General features: G+C 40.3%; 1 protein-coding gene across 3 annotated transcripts in view; it reads right to left on the bottom strand.

Moving 5' to 3' along the window:
- Positions 1-1117: 1117 nt before the first annotated feature.
- The window catches only part of INTS3 (integrator complex subunit 3), a 2345436-nt gene continuing 2322812 nt past the window's right edge, over positions 1118-23741 (bottom strand). For all 3 annotated transcript variants that reach the window (XM_044079970.1, XM_044079971.1, XM_044079972.1), the window contains one exon: positions 1118-1803. In XM_044079970.1, the coding sequence (XP_043935905.1) occupies positions 1726-1803 (78 nt within the window). In that variant the 3' untranslated portion in view covers positions 1118-1725. The remainder of the gene's footprint in view (positions 1804-23741) is intronic.

Genomic DNA, 23741 nt, shown 5'->3' with positions numbered 1-23741 from the left:
GATTTAAGTCTGGCACTGAGATCCCTCGTGGTTTGTTGTGGCAGTCTCACAATGGGATTAGACATTCATCTCAAAGACAAAGATGAATTAGAAATTCAAACAGCAAGACTGGTAAACTCAGCTTACAAGGAAATTAAAACAGGGCACAAATATCTTAAGATAATGGACAAAAACATTCAAATAATTGTAACTGTTAGGTCTTTACATATTCAACAATTACACCAAACAGTATTTTTCTTCAGATTTCCTTTGTCCCCTAAAACCGTACCTTTAACTGCTCAGTTTATGCAATACTTGTTCAGAACTTTCCAAAAAAAAGAAAGAATAAATGAAAAAGAACAATCTTCTACAAGTAACGTCAGCATGATGATTTTCAATATCTGTTGTCTTGTAAACAACTACAACAGTTCAACAAAGTCAGAGAGAGACTAGAAATTAACTATTAAGTACTTCTCGTACAGTTTCACTGGACAAATTAAACCTTCAAAGCATTAATGTCTCCTCCATGATATGGCCAGCAGTACATTTTAAAATTAAATGTTGTGTTACACTAAACGTCCTTAAAAGACATCTGCTGTTAAAGACAAAAAAAAAACAGGCGCACACCTTCAAACAACACCAAATCATGACGTTCATTTCCTTAAAAATACACCAAAGTAACTACAGCAGTTAGTTACCCTAGAAGAAAACACTGACTGATACAGGTACACATCTCAGCATCTGACCACATCAAATTTCAGCAAAGATCCATCATTGTCACTCCATTTAAGATCACTAGAACTGCTATGCACACACGCATACAAACACGCACGCACACACACACACACGCAGAGCAAAGCTGGAATATGCTTTTAAACAAAGCCCCCAACCTTCTATTAATGCTGTTTTTATTTTTCCTGCTGTCAGAATGAAAAAGTATTTCTAGTCTCAAAAATTTTCACTTGGGCTGTCAACTGTCATGAGCTGCTCTTAAATGTAGCCCCTCTTTTCATTGCCCCGTGGAGTAAAACTTCATCGATGCCAAAGAATGCCTTCAACATTTTTCTTTCTTCATACTTTCCATCAGGCTGAACTGAAAGCTTATTTTCATGAAGAAAACATAAAAGTTTTCACTCCGTATTCCTCACACCAGATAGTGTGCCTATTTATTTACAACAGTGTATGAAAATAGCAGGCTTTTTAAACAAATCCCTTTTACTTTAAAAACAAAACATTCTTGCATTATCAAACACCATTTCGTTTTCAGTAGGTCAAGATGCATTTTTTTAAATGCTACAGGTACAGTATAATCATTTTTACCCTTACTTAAAAAGGCACAATATCTTGTAAGAACCCCATTAAAGAAACATTGTCATTAAAAAACAGTGTGTGTCATGGAATTTTAAGAAAAGTTTATAAACTTTTTTTTAAAATAAGTAAATAAGTTCTCTATATAAATAATTATTTGTGACCAGACTGTTTTTTTTTTTTGTTTTTTTTACAGGAAGCAGTGCTGAATGCGGAAGCTGAGCCTCTGTCCATTTACAGGTATAGTGGTCTTCCGTTTTTCCATTAGGATCTCCATTGGGGTGAAGAGGAAGCAGACTCAAACAAAAGGAAGATACTGCTTTCCTGCCCATGTGTTGGTGAACTGACTCATCCGCTGTTGAGCCTGGCACTTTTTTCAGTGATTAAGTCCTGGTTGTGGCACAGAAAGAAGAAACTGGAAAAGTGAGGCTATGCCTCTCAGTCACTGTCTGAACCTACAGCTGAAGACCCCTTTCGTTTCCGCTTGGTAGCTTTAGGTTTGGTGTCTTCTTCCTCCTAGGGAATAAGGAACAAAAAATACATTTTACTGTTTTAATGTTATTGTTTCGTGCACTGCATGAAAAAGAAACTACATCTTCTCACCTTTTCTCAAATTATATCAGCATCACTGGCTATACTTAAAACTTGCCCAAAAATTTTCTTAAAAATGTGGGTTCATTTTAAGCAATTAGAAGTGTCAATATTCAACATTTACAGGAGGCTCTACAGGTTTATTCCAAGCAGAAAGATCTAAGTGTATAAATTCATTTAATATTACTTCAAAAATTCCCCCCAAACTACTTTTAAAGCACTTCATTCTTAAAACTGTTTGGCATAAACTTATGAAATTTTTAGGCAATGATACTTTGATAAATGTTAAAAAATATAGATTATGCTCTTTACTTTAAAGGCAGATGAGCAGCTGTATTTTGAATTTTAATGGATATATATCATTTCAAATTGATTTTTTATGCTGCAGCATTTAAAAAAATGTAATTTTATTTGGGAATGCATTTCTTTTAGGTTTTAAGTCACAAAAAACTATATATGTGTTTTTGATATTGGAAATGCAACAACACTATTTCACATGCACATTTCTGCACCTTAGCTACTAATACTTTAGGTTTTCCAGAAAAAAAGCAATTTTCCAAAGAAATAAGTACGTTATGGTTCTGCCAGATACAGCAAGTGTATGTTTGTTGTAAACTGAATGGTGAAAAACAGAACAGCCAAATGGCTATGCAGATTTACTGTTGGTACCTAGCAATACAGGACCATAACAAAAACTGAAATGACATTTTTGGGCAAATTCCTCAAAGAAGTGTCATGATACTTAGCTGGTGATGTCAGATATAAGAACACACAACTTAAAAATCATGTAAAGTGTGTCACTGCACAAGTCTAAACTTGGGGATCAGTGTCGAGCATAAATCCAGTTAAAGAAAAACCTCAATGCAGAGGAGAAATGTCTTATTTTTATGTCTTTCTAATGAATCAGTGACTCAGAATTCATTAGGTCTCAACTAGTTGAAGTGACAAGTTTTTAAAAGTTAGGTTTGCTGGTAAAATAAGCAATTCTGCCATGGGTGTAGTGAATGGCTGCACCACCACATTGCTTAACTTATTTAACCAAACTGCAGGAAAACTGCTAAAAACTGTTTTGTTAAATTACAACCATGACGACTTGCGCCACAACAACTCATTGGTTTTCTGATTTTTATTGCGATATTACAACAACTCAAACATATTATGGGCATATACTGCACTCTCCACCTAGAATACAATATCCACTCCTATTGGAAACAAAGTATAATTCAACATGCAAGACTCTTAGTGTGAAATGCTTGTAAAACAATGCATCTGGCAGTTATGCATAAAAGAGGGAGTATGTCAGCCCTCCACTTTGAATATGCTTAGCTAAATGTAGGTCTGCTAGTGTCCGTCATGGTGCCCTCTCTTATTCTAGCCTTGTATGAAGGTGACAGGTAAAGGCATCCTAGAAATCATGAGAAAAGGCTTTGCAGGATAAAGATGCTAACCATTTACTTGTTACCTCTCCAAGAAGTGAAAAGGAGAAGAACAAATTAAGTTGGTCTTCTACATTTCAAAACATCACCATGTTAGAATGAAAATGAGTAATAAAAGAGAGAGACCTCCCCCTTTATGATTCCTTCCAAGCCAACATAAGACAGGCCGAGCCCTAAAAGGTCCCCTTCTGTCCTTCATTATATCTGCTGAAGCAAAAGGAAGGGGGAAGTGGGGTGGAATCCTATAATGCAACAGTGATCTTTCTACTGAAATACATGCTGCTATGATAAGTATCATCATACAACTAGATAACTGTGGCAAAATGTATTATCCATGGAAAGAGCTCAAATACTTAGCCACCTAATGGGACGAGCCTGTCCCATGCAAATTACAATGGCAAGGCCTGCCCTGCTCCCAGACTAAAAATCCAGCTTGCAATGTTTGGAGAATGTGTGGACAGTTGCCAAAATATCAGTGCCACTCGAACACACACACACACACACACACACACACACACACACACACACACACACACACACACACACACACACACATTAAGCGGAGACATTTTAAAGCTACTGTTTATGTGCAGTGCACCCTTTCTTGTCTTTAAAATATTTCCCCATGATGCCTTCCCAGAACACAATGCAGCAAGCTAGCCATTTAAAGAATATCGGTCTTGAAAATGGCCATAAATGACACAAACTATTTCAAGTTGATGGCTCTCTCTGTGTGTATGACCTCATACAATTATGTAAATCCATTAAGTGCAACATCTCTCCCATTTGTTTTTGAAATTTAGGATAAAATAGTGGTAGGTGAAGAGACTGTTTCAAAACCAGTTCTGCAAATACTTTTGGCATTCAGGACAGATTAATTCTAACACTTACCATTTCACTATGAAAGACCACATATGGCTAAAATCACAGTAAATCAATCAAAGCTAGTATTACTGCAACAGATAACATTAAAATAAATACATAAATAGTGGAGTCTGGGAAACATCTTTGCAATAAATGTGAGAAAAAAATTATTTTTTTTGCATTTTAAGAGTGGGGCTACGCTACCATACCCACACCTCTCAGTATACTAATGCTAAGATTATTGCTCAACTTGGGGAGCGGTAAGGGGAAGCTACTTTACTCCAAGGTTTTATGAAGTTGGCAAACCCAAGCCTTAACATGTGATTAAATAGGATTTGACTAAAAGATTTACAAAATCCCATTCTGAACAAAGTTGCATCAAAGTAATCCTTCTATTATATTTTGTCTTCATATTTTATATTATATACGCGCGCACATACATCTATCGATACACACACACACACACACATACATATATATATATATATATATATATATATACACACACACACACACATACAGATACACACCATTCTAGCAGAGTTAACAGCTACCAAAAAAGTCATTTTCCAAGACAAAACATTAATGGTTAAAGAGGTGATGAGTTCAAAGAGAGTCAAGTTTAGTTCCGCCACAGGAAAATTACAATCCTATGGCAACAGAAAATCCATTTAAGAGGACTGAGGTGCAGAACCCCTTCAAAGACTCAAAGAATGTAAGGGATCATCTATGGAGAGACGAGCTGGACTAACTGATAGATACACCCTATTGGAGCCTTATGATATCTTGCTTGAAACATCTCAGAAAAATACTAAAGGACTCTGGGCTCTACAGCTTGAATGAGAAAATATAATTGTGTAAGTTGCACTTTCAATAACAGCAAATGTTCGAATTTCTCACTGGACTCTGGATGTGCACAGGCAGCTCAGGTACAAGCTTGACAGATCTAAGCCCTTTAGGACATACTTCTTATGATAGGAAAAAGAAGGGACAAACTGTGTTAAAACAGACTATTTCCAGGCGGTTGCCCTCTGCTATTGCTTTTTGTGACATCCACCAATGTAAATCATTTCCAGGCAGTATCGGGTAACATTCTACTAGAGCCTTGGCATCTTTGATGGCATACTGGAAAGAGGTAGACTCTAGAAGCATTCTAGAGGCAGCAACTTGGTCCATTGTACATACTTTTACAAACCATGACAAACTGGATTCCTTTTCCATGTCAGACACTGGCTTTACTTGCACCACTCTCCAGGGGCTCCTTGATCCTTATCCTTCCTTCTTTTTGGTAATAAACCCATATAGCCAAAAGGCTAATGAAGCAGTCATAATGATGAACATAGTACAGTTTTGCAAGTTGCATTTGCAATAACAAGAGATGATCAAATTATTCACTGGTGCAGCAGTCAAAGCCACCAGCCACCCCCTTCTTTTGCATACAATTAGTTTTTGGGATATAAAGATTTTGGTTTTCTATTATATTTTTAGTGGTTCAGGATGAGTAAGCTCTTCCTCACTTTACTGGGCAAAAAAGTCCAGAAGGCTGCTCACCCACTGGGCTGATTACAGTCAGAGTGAAGGTATGGGAGGCAGCCAGAAATTTATAAACAAGCTGGATGCTGTATCCTAGGCAGGATATGAGCCATATAGCCAAAAGGGTGAAATGAAGAACATCACCAAATAAAGAAGTCTTTCATTTAGCCTAATAGGATTTACTGGTTCTTGGCTTCCCAGCCTCATGGATGATGTGCAGCACTTCCTCAGAAAAGTAGCTTCTAAAAGTTACAAGGATAAGACTATCCATGCTATCATCAGAGGCTAATCAAAGGTGTGGGTGCACTACAGTCCAGTTTTGTTATCACAGTGCAAAATGTTGCTAGAAGTAATGGCCTCTTTCTTGCTCAAATGAACTGATTGAAAGTGCAGCAGTTTATTTCTTTTTACCTTCTGGTGTACACCTGGGAGGAAAGGAAAGGGGAAAATACATAAAGGATTCCCTTGTCCAAAAGAAGGAAAGGATCTTCTTGGTCCAAGCACATAAAGTTTTTCAGCTAGTAATGTTGTGGTGCAAAAAGATACTACAGCTGTGCAAGTAAACTTATCATAACAGCAGAGGTACGAATAATCACTGCTGCAATAGCCTTCGTTATATGAGTTATGTTCTGCCAAGGATATAACAGACGGTAAGCTCCAGTACTTCAGGGCACCTTCTAAGAACCCAAACCATTAGTCAGGTCAAGCTGAGCTGACTAAAGAGACAGTTTTGGGCATCAAGCTCTTCAGAGCTTTCATGCCAGAAACAGAGAGGCTGAAACTCAAAAGAATAATGCTAGGAACAACAAAAAAAATAAGTATTTACAAGCCGGCATAAACAACACACCAACAAACAAGGGGGTCTGAACATCTACTGTTTTGGCAAATTTACATACACAACTATACTATGTTCATCATACTGATCACTGTTGCAGTAACCTTAGGTATATGGGAAGATTACCCTAGCTTACTGCATTTGGGAGGTGGAAGGGTCCAGGACCATCTGGAGAACAGTCCTAGCAAATCTTGATGTAGACCTAGGGAAAGAATCAAGCTTGTAATGCCTTGTAAACGTATGTACAGAGGACCAAGTTATGTTTTCTAGAATACTTCTAGAATCCAACCATTTCCAAAAAGCCACAAATGAATCCATGGCCCTGGTAGAGGGGGCCTTGACCCTGCTTGGAATACTTTTAATAGTTTTGTTGTGGCGAGTATAACAAAAGATAATAGCCTAAAACAACCATTTGGAAAGAGACTGTTTTTACACAAGTTGTTCCTTTTATTTCTCTTCACAAAAAAAATGAATAACTGATCTGAAAGTTTTAGCTCTGTCAAGATGGTACCTAAGCTGTTTGTGGACATCCAAGGTATGGAGCGTCCTTTGTTTAGGTTCAGGAAAGAAAATGATGAGATGGATAGTTTGGCTTAAAGTAAACTCAAATACCACTTTAAGCATAAAATGATTAGTTCTCAAAGAAACCCTATCTGTGTGGAAAATGAGATAGGGTTGACTCACCATAAGAGCGAGCTTGCAACATAGTTCCTCTTCTTGCAGAGGTCAGAGTAATCAGTAAAAAAAACTTCCATGTGAAGAACCCCAAGTCAGCCAAATTAGTTGGTTCAAATGGAACAAATGTTAGCTTCTCTAATAGAAAATTAATATCCCAAGGAAGGACATCAGTTTTCCTGGAGGCCTCTTATGCAAAACCCCTTTCAAAAACATTTTCACATAAGAGTGCAATCAAAGTAGAGGCGCGATGGAAAGACATGCTGAAATGGCTGATAAATGAACCTTGATGGAGTAGTAAGGTCGGTCACAGGATAGAAACTCACACAAATATTGTCAAAACAGAGAATAAGCAGCCCTGAATGGGTGCTGGTTATCTTCTTGTCACCAACTAGAAAACTTTTTCCATTTGCTAATATATGATTTTGTAGTAACACACTTTCTTGCCTCCATTAGTACCCACTGCATGTCCTCAGTAAACAGATACCTAAATGTAATTAAGACCCTATCATCCAAGCAGTCAACTTGAAGTTGTTGGGGTGTATCAAACACCCCTGAGCTTGTGTGAGTAGATCCATTTTGTGAGGAAGCTTGTGGTAGTTGCCCTTAGCCATTTCCAAATGACAGTAAAACCACTGTTGCCTGGAACATAAGGGACTCACCACAATGATATTGGGAGATTCCTTCTGAATATTCAGAAGTACCTTGGATATCAGTGGAAAGGGTAGAAAAGCATACAGGAACATTCCTGCCAGAGGAAAGGAAAAGGCATCTGTCTTCCAGGCCATCTTGCATAGAGCCCTGGAACAGAACCTTGCTGGCTGATTATTCAGAGAGGAGGTAAATGTAGTTGAGGAACTCCCACAGATGGACAAAATCTTAGAAGAACCCCAATCTAGTTTCCATTCATGAGGATCTGCCCTTACCATGTTCAATTTGTCTGCCAAACAATTTTTACTTTGCCGGAATGCAGGATACCTGTAGATTAAGAATGTGTTGTGAAATTATATCCCACGCTAACACGGACAGTCTGCAAAGGGAATGCAACATGGTTCCCCCCCTTGCTTGTTGATGTACCACATCACTGTGTTATTGTCTGTAACAACCTAAAAAGGTCTAGGGGACCAAATATGATTCAGTGAGTTAAGTGCCTTGATCAGCAAAAGCATTTCTTTTATATTTATGTGCTTGCATCTGTCCTTGGTGTCCCACCCACCTTTCACTTTTATTCCTCCAGAAAATGCTCCCTAAGCAAAGTCTAAGGTGTCTGTAGTGACTGAATGCTTTGGAACAGAAAGGGAGAACTGGAGACCTGGGTTTAGGGAAACTTGCTGTCTCCACCAACTTTTTTCTCTTCTGACAAATCCCAACACTGGGATTTGAAAAGACAAAGGATATCGGTGCTATAACTAAAGAGACTTCAGCTACCATTGTACTGTTCTCATGTGGAGTATTGCCAGGGGTATCACGAAAATCAAAGATGCCATGAGATCCAAAATCCTGAGGTATTCTCTTGCAGTGACCAAAGTCTAATGGAAAATCTTAGAAATAGATCTCGATATAGTTCTATTTTTTTTTCTACTGGAAGAAAAGTACTTTGAATTGAGGTGTCTAACTGAAACCCTGGGAATAATATTCTGTGCGAAAGAGTCAAAAAAGATTTTTGAATGTTCTCTTGGAATCCCAGCTTGTGTAAGAGATCTTTCATCCAAGTAAGAAATTCCTGACATTTTGAAAAAGACTTTGCAAAGATAAGAAAGTCATCTAAAGACAGAAAAATGTGGACACCCTGTAGCCTGTAATGAGCTTAACTACAGCAAAACATTTTGTGAACACTCAGTGCAGTGGATAGTCCTAAGGGTAAAGCAGACAACTGATAATGTGATCCACTCACACAAAGCCTTAAGATATGCCTGAAGTCTGGATGAACAGAAGAGGTGATGATAACCATCTTTCAAATCTGGTGTTGCCAGGAAACTTAAATGAGGAAGAAGAGGTAACAGGTTGTGAAGTGGCAGCATTTTGAACTTGGGCACTATCACAAACAGGTTTAGCAAAGAAAGATACAGAACTGGTCTCCAAGCATCATCTTTATTTGGCACTAAAAACATCCTTGAATAAAAACCTTTCCCAACCTGTGAGCAAGGAACTGGTTCTATCACTTCCTCTGAGAGCATGTACTGGGGAACAGGGGAAAATAGAGGAGTCTGGTATGGTGGTTGTGGAATTACCCCCAGGAAATAAAGGATTTCTTCCCATTGCCATCTGTAACCTTGATGAATGACCTTCAGAACCCATTTGTCTGCAACTATTTGCTGCCAGACAGGAAGTGAATATTCAGACTTTCTAAAAGGGAAAAGTGACTACTAGAGTGGGAGCGTCCTCGGAACAAAGTGCCTTAAATAATCATTCTAACATGTTGGACTGTCATTGGTTTTGTTTTGGTTCCTATGGAATCCCTCCTGCTACTTCTAATACATCTTATAGGGTGGCCATGGTGGTGCAATGGTTAGCATTGCTGCCTCACAGCAAGAGGTTCTATGGTTCGATTCTCAGCTGGAGTGCCTTATGAGCGGAGTCTGCATGTCCTCCTTGCGGTCATGTAGGTTTCCTCTGGGTGGATTGGATACTCTAAATTGGCCATACCTGCAAGTGCGAGTGAGTGGTACTGATGAACTACTGCGGCAGGCTGGCCACCTGGCGGTGTAAACCCTGGCTCAAGATGATTGACACTTCACTGTTGAAGTGACACCCCGATGCCATGTGCAAAATGGGAAAAAAGGGGTTGAGGATGGATGGATGGATTTCTTGTTTGTTTACCTGCATTTTAGTGAGACTTATTTCCCTGAAATTGGATGAAGGACAACAATGAAAAGGCAAACTCAAATGTAGTGGGTCCACCTCTTCTACGGAAGAAAAAAAAATTATAATAGAACCAAAGAGAGGGGGGAAGGAAGGAGGGTGCCAATGCTGCAACAGTGATCTAAGTGGACATCGACTGTTAAAAGTAAGTTCTCATACAACTGTACTGTGTCCCCCACTGATCGCTGTTGGACATATTGCAGACATATGGGAAGAGTTCCAAAGCTGTTTTGAGTACCTGTAAGGAGGACTGAGGAGTAGAACTGCAGTCCAGCATTCCCTGTTAAGATTGACCTAGCAAACCCAGTTCTGATCCTGTAAAATGCATCTTACAGTGTTTTATAAAGGTTTGAACAGAAAACAAAGTTGCTACTTCCAGGATGGATTTGATTCCACATCCTAAAAAATGCACATGAAGAAGCAACAGCCCTTGCTGAGTGTACACTGGCTTGGTAAGGGAGAGAACTTCAATGAAAGTAACAAAAAGAAACAACCAAACAGATCCATATAAAGATGGTCTGTTTTAGAAACAGGAAGACTCGTTTTTCTGTCCTGAAAAGAAACAGAGAATCAGGCTTTCTAAGTGTCTTAGTTTTGTCCAGGTAACATCTGTTCTGTGAACATCTAGGGTATGCAAATATTCCCCTCCTCTACCATTTTGGAGATTGAAAAAAATAGTCAAAGTAACAGGCTGGGTTTAGAGAGATTTCATTGACATCCTTGGACATAAAAGAAGAATTAGTCCTCAAGACTAACCTGCCCTTGTGAAAGATGATAGAGGGAGAAGCTGTGAGGGCTTGCAACTCAAACACTCTTTTTGGGCTACCATCAAGACAGTGTTCGAATTACACAATTTTAGAAAGGAAGAAGAAGCTGACTCAACAGAAGGGAGTGTCAACTTTTCCAAGATATAATCCAAGTCCCAAGGAAGAGGACTAGATTTTCTTGGTGACCTGATATGAAGGATTCATTTAAAAATGTTTGAGTTCAAAAAATGCAGATAAAGGTAGATTCAAAGGAAAGCAGACAGAGACAGCTGACAGAAGTGCATTAAAAGGACAGATGTGAACTGACTGAGCATCTCACAAAAATGGGATAGAACAGTAGGCATAGCTATTTAAGGGCCCTGTTTTTGGCACCAAATCAAAAATCTCTTCCAGTTGGAAAATGGAACATTTTCTTCTAGCAACTTTTCTATCTTCCTGTAACACCTGTAACACATCTTCTGAAAATATGTGCTCGAATGGTATCAAAATTCTATCATCCAAACTGTTATATTTATAATGTGCAAGTTTGGTTGAATAAGAGAGACCTTCTGTTCTGTGAACAAGTCCATCCTTTGGGGTAAGTTCTGGTGATTGCACTTGGACAGCTGGAAAGGAAGGGAGAACAAATGCTGTCTGGGCAAAAATGGAGGTCACCATTAGCATCTTTGGACAGTCTTTCTCGATTTTGAAAAGGACCTTTGGAATGAAAGAAAAGGGAGGGAAAGCATAAAGGAATTTCCCCTATCCATGAGACTGGCATGTTGCGATTCTCCAAGCCTTTTTGGCATGGAACTCTAGAACAAAACAGTCTGAACTGCCTGTTCAGAGTGGAGGCAAAAGGATCTATTTTGGGAGTTCCCCAGTGATGGATAATCCGCAGGAAGACCTCTTTTTTCAACATCTGTTCATGAAGGTCTGCCTTAGATCTGCTCAAGTAATCCACCACTGTATTCAACTCTGAGCGAATGTACACTGCCTGAAGGCAAATATTGCATTGGATAGCTAAATCCCATGCTGTCATGGCAAGTCAGTAGAGATATAATTTTGTTCATGTAGCACACTATACTGATTTTGTCCACAAAGACTTGAAGGGTTTCTGAAGACTCTTGCTCTCGCGGGGACAAGGAACTTGCTGCTTTCTCGCAAGGCTTTTGAAATGTATGGAATAGTGTGTGTGTGTGTGTGTGTGTGTGTGTGTGTGTAAAACTCAGGAAATATACCTGGTGGTGGCTAGACTCACACCCTGTACCTTGGGAGTAGGTAGCAAGAGCATGAATTCCCTACACACCACCACTTGTGAAAGTTTTGCTTCATACAGCTGTTCTGTTCCTCATATAATCTGTGGTTTTCTGGAAAATAATGACAGGCATTTGGATTTCAGACTTCACATTCTTCAGAAAGTACATGGTAACACAAAACCTTTTATTCTAGCAATTTTCTGTTTATAAGATCATTGTTGGCTTTTTGTACTAACAGGTTGAGAGCTACGGTGAGAAATGAATTCACTGAATATGTTTGGGGGGCTGTATTCCCCCATTATTGGGTTTGCCTACGTGTTTTGTGCTAAGAAGTTGACAGCTATAGTGAGAACTAAATGATAGCCATTTAAGTTTCAGTCTACCTGTCTTTCAAGAAACAGCTGATTTGGCATAGGGATATGTTGCTGTGACTGTACTGCACAGGGTCCTGGGTTCAAGACTTGGCAGTGAAACGCATGGGGGTAACACAACATTTTATTCTAGCAACTTTCCAAGGTTGTACAAGCAATGTTTAAAATGTGTCCCTAGTTTTTGGGCTTTTGCCCCCCCCCCCCAATAAATCTGGCTTTTTCCAGATTTCTTGTGTTTCAAAGTTGAGAGATACAGTTGAGTGGATTTTAACAAGGAGCTGAGAGGTTGGAGAAGTTTAGTGTTGCTTATGCTGAGTCTGCTTGCACTGTTAATAGCACAACAGGTAGTGTACTTGCTTTTGATGCAGAAGGCTGTGGGTTCTACTCCCACAGTATACAGATGCAATGCTGATACTGTATTGTGTTGTACTTTTAAAGGGGGTGGATGCTGCAGTCCTGAGAATGCCCTCTTTGGCAGAGATGCCTAGTAACGACGAACCTGTTATCAGTTTGCTATCCATTCCCTATTGCAATATTACTAGCTTATCATTTTTTTATGTAACATAGGCAATTTATTCCTCAAGGGATGAAACAATGAAATATAAAGTTGTGTGCTAGCGGCAACCTCTTCATTAGTTACAGATCTCTTTAATGTGGAATTATTTAGATGACTTTTACTTCTGCAGAGATTGTGTATATTTACTGATACTGGTGGACTGTAGAAGTTTGAGTAGACTTTTATGATGGAAATGTTCTGAATTGGGCAGTTTTGTCATTATTGGTGCATACATTTTGTTCCATTGTTTACTGGAAAAATGTTCAAGACACCTTTTAACAACTGTACTGCATTACACAAGGAATATAATTTAATACAATCAGGAAGGTGTATCAAAGAACACATGTATGTTTCCTGTGCAAGGGGCCTATGATTTGAAAACAGCCCAAAGTTAATCTTCATCTGCCACTGGCCAGATGTATTTTCTTTGAATGTGGGTTTCAATGGTGTTTCAATGAACGTGAGGTTCAAGGACAAAGAAATTTTAATGCTAAGTCTATTTTCATTGTGAGACTGCATTGCTTTGTTTAGCAGATGTCTATTACAGTTTGTGCTGTAAAATAAAACATTTAAATGAAATCCAAAACATTGTTGAAGTAAAGCAGTATGCAGATTACAGTGTTTATGGTAAATGGGACGAAATAGCCAAGTAATGGGACACTGGAATAGCTGCAGGGGCAAGGCCCCATTAGACCATGAGAGGTCCGAGAGGGGGGAAGGGCAGCAAACTCAGACAGCGCTGGCTGAACTATACCTCTCAACTGTTCAGATTTTTGCATAATGAATAGATTTCGGCTTCTTATTTTTGGTTTGTTCTTCATAACACTTGTGGTTTTCTGAAAAATTATTTAGGAATGAAGTCACTAAACAATGACAGACATTGAGTTTCAAACTTCATACCCTTCATTAAAATGTATGCAAGACCTGTTTTTCTGTCAACAAAGTTTATACAAGAGCAATTTTTAGTACTGTTTGTATGTTCCCCCAATATATTTGGCCTTGTCCAAATTTCCTGCATTAAGAGATGCAAGCAAATAAATCGCTTTATAGAATTAGGTATATCCAAACCTCTTAACTGTCGCCAATTTTGGCTCAAAATGTTGGTCCTCCCTTAATAATCCCTCTGCAAAACAGCAAATTTGGAAGAAAATTTGGAGGGTTTATAATTAATAAATAACTGTAATGCTCAGAGTTATATATTACTTTTAATTTCAGAAATGCATGTAGATTCTCTTATTTTGTCAGCTGCTCAAGTTAACAGTACTAATATTAAGAAAGTGTCCCTTCTTTGACAGGTTCCCAGCTGTATTGTGTGGCTATTTTAAATTTTTGCATCACATTTTTGCTCTGTTCTTCATAAAATTGTGGTTTTCTGGCAAATTAGTGGCAAATCATTAAAGACTGAAGTTAGAAAATAATGACAGACATTGGAGTTTCAGATTTCATACCCTTCAGAAAATTCATACTAATGCAAGACCTAATTATCTAAGTTTATAAGAGCAATATTTAAAAATTGTCCTAATTTTTGGGCCTTTGTCCCACTTCTATTTATGGCTTTGTCCAGATTTCTTGGTCTGAGGTTGAAAGGTATGACAAATGTGTCAGGGCCATCACTGTCAGCCAGAGACATTTCAAATTGTGACATACTAGTTGCACCTCACTCTCCCACGTAGTGACTCTGGATGTGTCCATGCAAGGCAAGGAGTAGTTATGTAGTGTTAAGTGTGCAGAGTACCCCCCCCCCCAATCCAAGGCAGACACAAGTACTACAGTGGCTTTTCATCATCTGTCCTTGATTCTGCAGAATGTTCTGGTTTTCTGTCATATTTATATACTGTTGATTTATGCTTCTTCTTATTCAGAAAATGCATGTTGTTGCAGTGCCTGTTGCCAAGTAGCAATGCTTTAATGACCATCAGGTAAGCTTGTCTGAGACTGTAAGATGCAAGTAAGCCTTAATATGCATACTGTTAAAGAATTACCAACATTGAAAGCCTTTTTGTTGTTGCCTGCAGAGAATATTTACATAACTAGATAGCGTATAAGCCTTGGGAACTGAAATGCATATGACAGTATTTGTAATAAAGGACAGGATTACAGTAATTTCAGAAGCTCATTACATTTGTTGGAGACGTGCAGTCATCTTTGCAGGCTTTACCCATAAACTAAACAGAATGCCAATCTATCACGTGTGGTCCATAACCTGTGCAGTAATCCTTTAAGCAATTAATCTTGAGCTTGTTTCTTGTTTGCTGTTCATTTTTTACTTTGATCATGTTTTCCCCATGAAACAAGTAGATAGTTGTTGCCAGGCAACAAGTCTTTTTTGGATAAGAAACATTTTTATAAGTGGGGGTATCACAGAGATTGATACTTTCAGCATGTTACTTGGTACTATTATAAAGCTGAATATAAATTATAATTAGAACTGCAGTGCAAGGAGAAGTGGTTTGAGTTGAGTGCTGCTTGTTTTTTTGCATTTGATTTTGACTGGCATTCCAGTAATGTATTTAAAAAGTAATTTATTTTTTCATGCCTCACAACCTTTTTGTTTCCATCTAGATATTAAGTAAGCTGTCATGTAGCCAATGCATTGAAATATTTTTTTTTCTTCTAGACTTCATTTTGTCTTGACTGGACTCTCATAATGACGGTTTGGCAATAGCGCAGCGTATTTAAAGTCCCAGTTTTTGCAGTTTTTAGCATAGCCCCACCCTTCCCATTGGCCCCACCCATTCTGTTGTCTCCTGCAGCCCCCCTTTGATTTGACACCACAAGCCACTACTGATTAGCAAATGCTCTTATATCAAACTTTAAAAAGCGAAACCTGAAAATGTTGAAGGCACGGAATATCGATTTTTTTTCCCAGAGAAAAAAATCGATGGGCCGTTCTCCAGACTTTGCTATTTTTCTCCACTGTGGTGTGATCTTGGAGTTGGTATATTTAAGTTGGGGAGGTGTGGTAGGCAAAATCCCCCACATCCGGGGCAGTGTGGGGGGCAAAGCCCGTCACTTTATTTTGCCTGTAGATTGTTTTTTTTCCCCCTGGGTAAAAAAATCGCTGAGCTGTTCCTTCAACATTTTAAGGTTTCGCATTTTTAACTTCGATAGAAAAGTGTTCGCTATTTTTCCAATCTTCTGATACAGACGTGATTTACGGGCACTACAGGAATACTTGAATGGTTTGGAGGAAAAAGCTAAGTTAGTTTACAGCTTTTCTTGATGTTGCGGACCCACTAATCTCAAGTTATGTCTCCACACAGGAAGGGAGTGAGAACTTCTCTTTGAGAGAGGAAAAGTAGATAAGCTGAAGGGGAAGGAAGGAGAGGGAGTTGGCAGGTAGTTACAAATTGGCTGGCTTTTCAGGGAAGAAACCCTTGATCTCAAAGTCTGACTTTTTTTTTCTTGAAAGTTCTCTTTAGTGAACTTCTTACTGCTTTGCTAGAGCTTTTGGTCCTTGCGAAAAAATGGACTTGGTTTGGAAGTACAGTTAGGATGAAGTTTAGGGACATAGGAAAGAAAAATCTGCTTGGAATCTTGCATAATCTTACCTCTTTCCTGATTTTTTTTTTTTTAATTCAGATGCTGCAGGACCAAGTAAATTTTCCCTATCCAGGGAAGCATCCAACAACTTAGATTTGACATTGTCCAGTAAAGACTGTAAACCTAACCAAGAATATCTTCTAATAACACATCCAGCTCTAGAAGACACACCCGCAGCATCATAAATGCATTTAATAGTGTGTCAGGCTAGCTGAGTAGTTCAGTTAAGCAGACATAAAATAGATGATTTATCGTCTGACTCTGGAATGTATGAAATTAACTTGTTTAAATCACCCAGAACAGGCAAAAGACACCAGATTATGTGATTTTAGTAGCTGATGGTACAGAAAGTAAGTGCAGCGTTTCCATACTTTACCTAACTCTGCTGTCTTTGTCATTAGGAAGGCCATTAGTAGATGGGAAGAGTTTCGTAGATGGGAAGAGTTTTGTAGGTTTATCTGACTCAATAGAAATTACTGGATCTGAGGAAGGATTTTATACAAAAAACTTGCATGTGTCAGGGACCTTATAAAATCTATTTATTTATTTTTTTTTGGAGTGGGAGAATAAAAATCTGGGCTCAAACTAGCTGTGACAGAAGTGCCCAGTAAGGCTTCTAGCACAGTAGGAATTGTTGAAGGTTTAGTATAACAGGTCATAACACCCTGTTTGCACATCAGACATTTTTTACCCTCTTTCTTAAAATGCTCCATAATTTTCAAAGCATTATTCCCAAAAGAGAGTTCTTCAAGAGGAGAGTCAGAAGGCACAGTATCCCCATCATCTGATTCAAAACCGATATGAGAGTGCATCTGTGAAGAATAAGCCAGGGACTCATCCTATGACTCAGCATCCTCTTCTTTAGAAAATAAACACTGCAGAGACATGAATGTATCAATGAACAACCCAAATCAGAATCAAAAAGATCATTAAAACAGTCCAATAACTCTACCATAGGAAAAAACAAAATATCCTTATGCAACATGATTTTGTTCAGTTTTTTTTTCCAGACAGCTTAAAGTTTGTAAGGTAAATGACATGTTATCAGAAATTAAATTCCAATGCCCAAACTGACAGATGGAGTTCAAAGACTAGGATGCACTCTGCTGCAACACTACAGAGCTGTGTACAGACAATGGCCATGGTAAAAGAGAAATTAGATTAATAAACAAAAGCATGTCATTGCTATGCTGATCCAGACGGAACTGTCAAAAGTAAATAAGTCTTATTCACATTTACTTTCAAGTCATGGTGCTGGGCATTGTCCTCAACAGCAGCCAGTCACCTATAAGTAAAAAAGACCAAGACCTTCCTTGCTCTGCATCATCTGGTGGTCTTAATGAAACAGTGACACTTTACGGCAGTGTTTCACATCACGTTCCTCTCCCACACAATACAGACATTGCTGGCGTGTATCTTGCTTTAGGATATGGTGGCTACAGACAGACAGACAGGCAGACACACACACACACATTCTGATGGCTTAACTCGCTACATTTCACTTCGCAAAACCAGCTTTCTTGCTATCAATGATACAGCCACTTTTCTTCCTGGGAACCCTAATTTTTTAACTGCTCTAATCTGTCATATCTCCTCACTGAACCACAAACTATTAACTAATTGTGTTATTCTCTTACGAGTTTGATGCCAAATGATAACAGGAATTTTAACAGCATTAATTGCTTCAAAATTTTAGGGATTCCTTACCCACTCAACTTAAGATGACCAACGCAGAAATCTAGGGTGACTTTTCCCTTTCTTCTTTTCTTCTCTGTCTGCCTTGATTATATTACTACTCAACAACTTCCCTTCTTTTCCTTTTACCCCAGCTATCTTACCTGTATTCAACAGTTTTTATGGATTAGATTGGGTTATATAACACTGGATGTTTGCTGTACTATTCTGTTACATTATTTGTTTATTTCTGTTTCTAATTTTTTTACATAATATCCAACAGAGTTTAACATCTATTTGCTTCTTCTCTCAATACTTCCCTATACCTTTCTTCGTGTTAATTTGTGGTCAAATATTTGTTACTTTACTTGTCTATGTTTTGTCCTGGTTTTGTCCCAGGTTGTGTCTAAAAATGACTCACTGGTCAGTCTACCAAACCTAACAAAAGGAAAGAAAAAATAAAAGTTACATAGTTTAGATACGGAATATAGGAAGCCTTCTATGATAAACATCAAGCCCGAGATCTACACAGTGAGACATATGGCAGAAAAAGGTGGGCCCAGGGGATGTGTGTGTTGTTCTAATGCAGCGCATGACATCACATTGTGAGCCAGAGGAGGGTGGACATTTATTGGACTATAGAAGCTACAGATAAAAATATGTTCATATATTTTACTACCCAGATTGTTCAGCTGAGTTGAGGCCCAGGTTTTAAGTGAAGTAAGGAAGGATATTCCAGTCAAATAACCACAAAAGAATGTCCCTGATATCAGATTCCATTTAAAAGCACATACAAGATACCTAGCTTATGATGCAAATAACTTTTCTGGTGAGGTTTATGCTGCTTTCTGCCTTTGCTGTTGATGACCATATTATTTCTTAACAAAATATCTTTTGGTTGGAGTACTGTGGCACAGACGAATTAAAATTTTCTTAACTGCAGATACTGGTCTACTCTTGTATCCAACTTTAGAAAACAAATGACAGTTGCTTACCCAAATAAAAAAATGTTCCATTAGGAGAAACATCTATACACAAAACACTGTGTGCACTCACCATAAAAATGAATCCTAGAAAATAATCTTTTGTTGAAGGATGTGCAGTATTAATGCTCTGAGGATAGGAGTCCTAAGCAAACTCAACTGGCAGAAGCTAAAATCCCCACCTAAATGACTCAATGACTAGTCTTTCGAGAAACCTCTTGTTCTTTCTTGACCAAGCAAAGGAGCAAGACAATATACTCAGATGATAAAGAAAACTTGGAACAGACTCCAGAATGGGGAAGTAATTGGGAAGTGTCCTGTAGCCAGAGCCTTTTCTCACAGATCCAGTGTTGTAGTGAGTACCAACAGCTTTTGCATCTGATAGCTCCCCGGTGTAAACTCTAAGACCCGATTTTGCATGTCCTAACTCTGGAATAAAAAATGCGACTGTATAAGAACTCTAAAAGTTCCTGTTATATCTTTAAAGCTTTTCCCACAAGGGGGGAGGGCTTCCCTGCACCCCCCACAACCCTCCTACTTATATACTAACCCTGAGACTGCTGTACCTCAGTAGTGTATGGGGAACACACTGAGTTATTGTAATTTCAGATTTAGTATTTATTTCACTCAGTCTGAGAATTGATGTTATACTCCAGGTACATGTAACTCTGAATTCAAAGAGGACTGGCTACAAGACATGTAGGTCCAAGACTTCTGAGAGTATTTTTCTGTCTTCTCACTCTTGCTCCTACCACCACAAATGACTTCTGCTTTCCCCTGATCCCTGAAGCTTCCAAATCCTTGGTGGTACCCCTGTGTGACTCAGACTGGGAGGGTCTCCTTGCTGGGGAAGCACTTCCACTCTGCCACAGGATACAGGGGCTGAACCACCAAGCATTGCAGAGCCAAAAGTCAATGGTGAGGACTGCAATACTGCAGTTTTATTATGCCCTAACATCTCAGAGCATACTGATGTGCTAATGTCATGCTCGGCAGACAAAAGAGAGGGCCTTACAAGGTGTCTACCTTGAGCCCTTACAGCAGCATGCCTCCTCAGCTCTTCAACATGATCCAGTCCGGCAGTCTTGCTCGTCTGAGCTCCTGCCTTCAGCAGGCCTCATCAAGCTTCCTCCTCCTTCTTGGATAGGCATGCCTATCCCACCTGCCTTTACTGTTATATTCCTGCATCATTACTCAAATTAGAAGTTATGTACTCACCATAACATTCCATCTGAGTAGGTGGTTCATTTGTCTGCAACCTGTGGATTACGGATCCGATATCGGATCCGAGCCGGCAACTTGTTTCAAGCTAATGGAACCGAGCTTCTTTCTCCTCCCTTCACCCATAATCCCCTGCTAACCCTCCATGACCTCAGATCGAGTTTGCCTCTCAATATATATATCTAACCAAGCATATCTAACAACTAGTAGATCCGAAGAAGGTCAGGGGGAAGGAGGGGGGGATGGTTGCAGACAAATGAACCACCTACTCAGATGGAACGTTATGGTGAGTACATAACTTCTAAATCTGAAGTAGGTTGTTCATTTGTCAGCAACCTGTGGGACAGAGTCCCCAGCTACCTGCACCTTGGGTGGCCATCATGGAAGGATATTACGAAGCACCGCAGAGCCAAAGGATGCTCTCCCTCTAGAAAGCAGGTCTAGCTTGTAGTGGTTGATAAAGGTATGAGATGAAGCCCAAGTGGCTGCAGAACAAATATCATCCAAAGGAACTCTAGACTTGAAGGCCGCAGAAGTAGAAATGGAGTGGGTGGAATGAGCACGAACTCCTTCTGGTGCGGGTCTACCCGAGGCTTGATAAGCCAGTAGGATACATTGGGAAATCCAGCGAGATAAAGATACTTTAGAGATAGCTTTCCCCAAGTTAAATTTGGCAAAGGAAACGAACAGCTGGTCAGATTGTCTATGGCCAGCTGTCCTATGAGCATAAAAACGAAGCTGCCTATGAACATCCAATGAGTGCAGCTTGTACTCTCCCTTATTGTGATATTTTGGGAAGAAAACCGGTAAATCTATGGATTGATTTATGTTGGTTTCTGATGCTATCTTGGGAAGAAAGGAGGGATTGATCCTGAGGTACACTCTATCCGGGTGAAAAATCAGGTATGGAGGCTTCACAGAAAGAGCCTGAAGCTCCGACACTCTTTTCGCTGAAGTAATGGCTACAAGGAATGCTGTTTTCCATGACAAGAATTTGAGATCCACTGAAGCAGCGGGTTCAAAGGGTGGAGCAGTTAAGGCTTGGAGAACTAATGTAAGATCCCAAGGGGGTACGGCTTCTTTTACCGGGGGTCTAAGTAAAAAAGTACCCTTGAGAAAGGTTTTACACAATTTGGCTGACATCAAGGGCCCTGTATTATGTCCCACATGATAATGAGATATGGCTGCCAATTGCACTTTGACAGTTGAACAACTAGCGCCTTCCCGAAAGAGTTCAGTTAGGAATTCTAAAATGTATGGAAGAGGAGCCGTAAAGGGATCTAGATCGCGGTGCTCCACCCAAATGTAAAAACGTTTCCATTTACTGTGATACACTTCCCTGGTGGAGGGCTTATGCGCTGCCACGAGGATGGCTTTGACTGGTGAAGAGATACCGGGAGTCCTAACTAGGAGTGGAACTGGAGCAACCAAGCTGTCAGTTTCAGATTGTCCAGGTTTGGAGTTGGCAAGTTCAACTGATGGGAGATGAGATCCGGAATGGGATCTAGAATCCAAGGGTGATTCACGAGGTGAGACCACAGGTAAGGGAACCAAATTTGTCGAGGCCAGAATGGGGCAATGAGAATCATCTTGCTCCCCAACCGCGAGGCTTTCTGTAAGAGTTGTATCATCATTGGTAAAGGAGGACAGGCATAGAGTAGACCGGGTGGCCAAGCATGCACCAGAGTTTCTCTTGGAGTTTCCCCTGGAGGGGGGATTAGAGCGAAGAAATTGTTGCATTTGGTGTTTGATGGAGATGCAAAAAGATCGCAACAGGGTTGCCCCCATGTTGCGAATATCTGCTTCGCTACTAGAGGATTGAGAGACCACTCGTACGGGGTAAGCAGGGTGCGGCTGAGCTTGTCCGCTAGGATGTTGGTCCTCCCCGGAATGTGCATTGCGATCAGAAAGCGGTTGGTGGAGATCGCCCATTCCCACACTCTCATGGCTTCGCGGCAAAGAGGGTAAGATCTGGTTCCCCCCTGTTTGTTGATATACCAGACCACCGACATGTTGTCCGACTGAATTACAATCGTTCCTGCGGGGAGGAAGCTCTGAAGTGCTTGCAACGCCAACAGCACCGCTCTCATCTCCAGAACGTTGATATGCAGGGAGGTCTCTGTATCGCTCCACGTGCCTTGGACTGTCCTGCCTGAATAATGCCCCCCCACCCGAGGCGGGAGGCGTCCGTGGTCACCGTGGCGATAGGGGGAGAGGTGCAGAAGGGACAGCCCATATGGAAGTTCGATGCTTGGAGCCACCATAGTAGCGCCCTCCTGCAAGCCTTGCTGATAGCAATGGGATGGTGGAGAGGAAGGGATAGGAAGGACCATTGCACTAACAGAGTCCATTGCAGTACTCGCATGTTCAAACGGGCGCATGGAAGGAGTGTAATCACTGCCGCCATGGAGCCTAGTGCCCTCAGGACCAATTCCGCTGGTGAAGCCTCTGAATGAAGGATAGCCCGCACATGAAGTTGTAGGTTCCTGATTCTTTCGGAAGTTAGGAAGGCTCGCAAATCTCTGGTGTCTATTCTGGCACCTATGAATTCTATGACCTGCGTCGGAGACAGTAGAGATTTGCTGACATTGATAGTAATGCCTAGTTGTGGGGCTAGATGGAGAAAGAAGTCTCTGGCCGAGCAAAGTAGATGCTTGTTGGTGCGGTCAGGAGCCAGTTGTCCAGGTACGGGAAGACCTGAATTCCCTGGAGTCTCAGGTGGGCTGCAATCACTGCTAACACTTTGGTGAACACCCTGGGGGCTGTGGTGAGGCCAAAGGGAAGGACCCTGAACTGGTAGTGACTGGCCCCCAGCCGGAAGCGAAGGAACCTCCTGGATCGTTTGTCCATTAAGATGTGGTAGTATGCATCCTTGAGGTCTATAGAGCACATCCAATCGTTTTCCCTCAAAAGGGGGAGAATAGATTGAAGAGTGACCATTCGGAATTTTTCCTTGGTTACTGACAGGTTCAAGTGGGAAAGGTCTAGGATGGGTCTCAAGTCCCCCATCTTTTTTGGCACCAAAAAGAACCTGGAGTAGAACCCTAATCTGAGCTGGTCTTGGGGGACGGGCTGGATGGCTCTTTTTCTTAGCAGCTGCTGAATTTCTGCGGCTGTGGCCTCCCTCTGATCGGGTGGTACATCGGGGAGGTTCTTGGATTGGGGGACATGTCGTATTGGTATTTTGTACCCTCTGGATATGATGCGAAGCACCCAGCGGTCTGTTGTGATGGACTCCCATGCCGCTAGGTGTTTGAACGCCCGACTGCCTCCAGAGTGGAGCAGCCGGGCAACCCCTCAGGGCT

The sequence above is a fragment of the Protopterus annectens genome, chromosome 8.part0, assembly GCF_019279795.1.
Source record: "Protopterus annectens isolate FY-2018-M chromosome 8.part0, PAN1.0, whole genome shotgun sequence".
Classification (NCBI taxonomy): domain Eukaryota; kingdom Metazoa; phylum Chordata; order Ceratodontiformes; family Protopteridae; genus Protopterus; species Protopterus annectens.
Note: the sequence above shows the minus strand (reverse complement) of the source record. Positions and strands in the feature narration are given on the sequence as shown.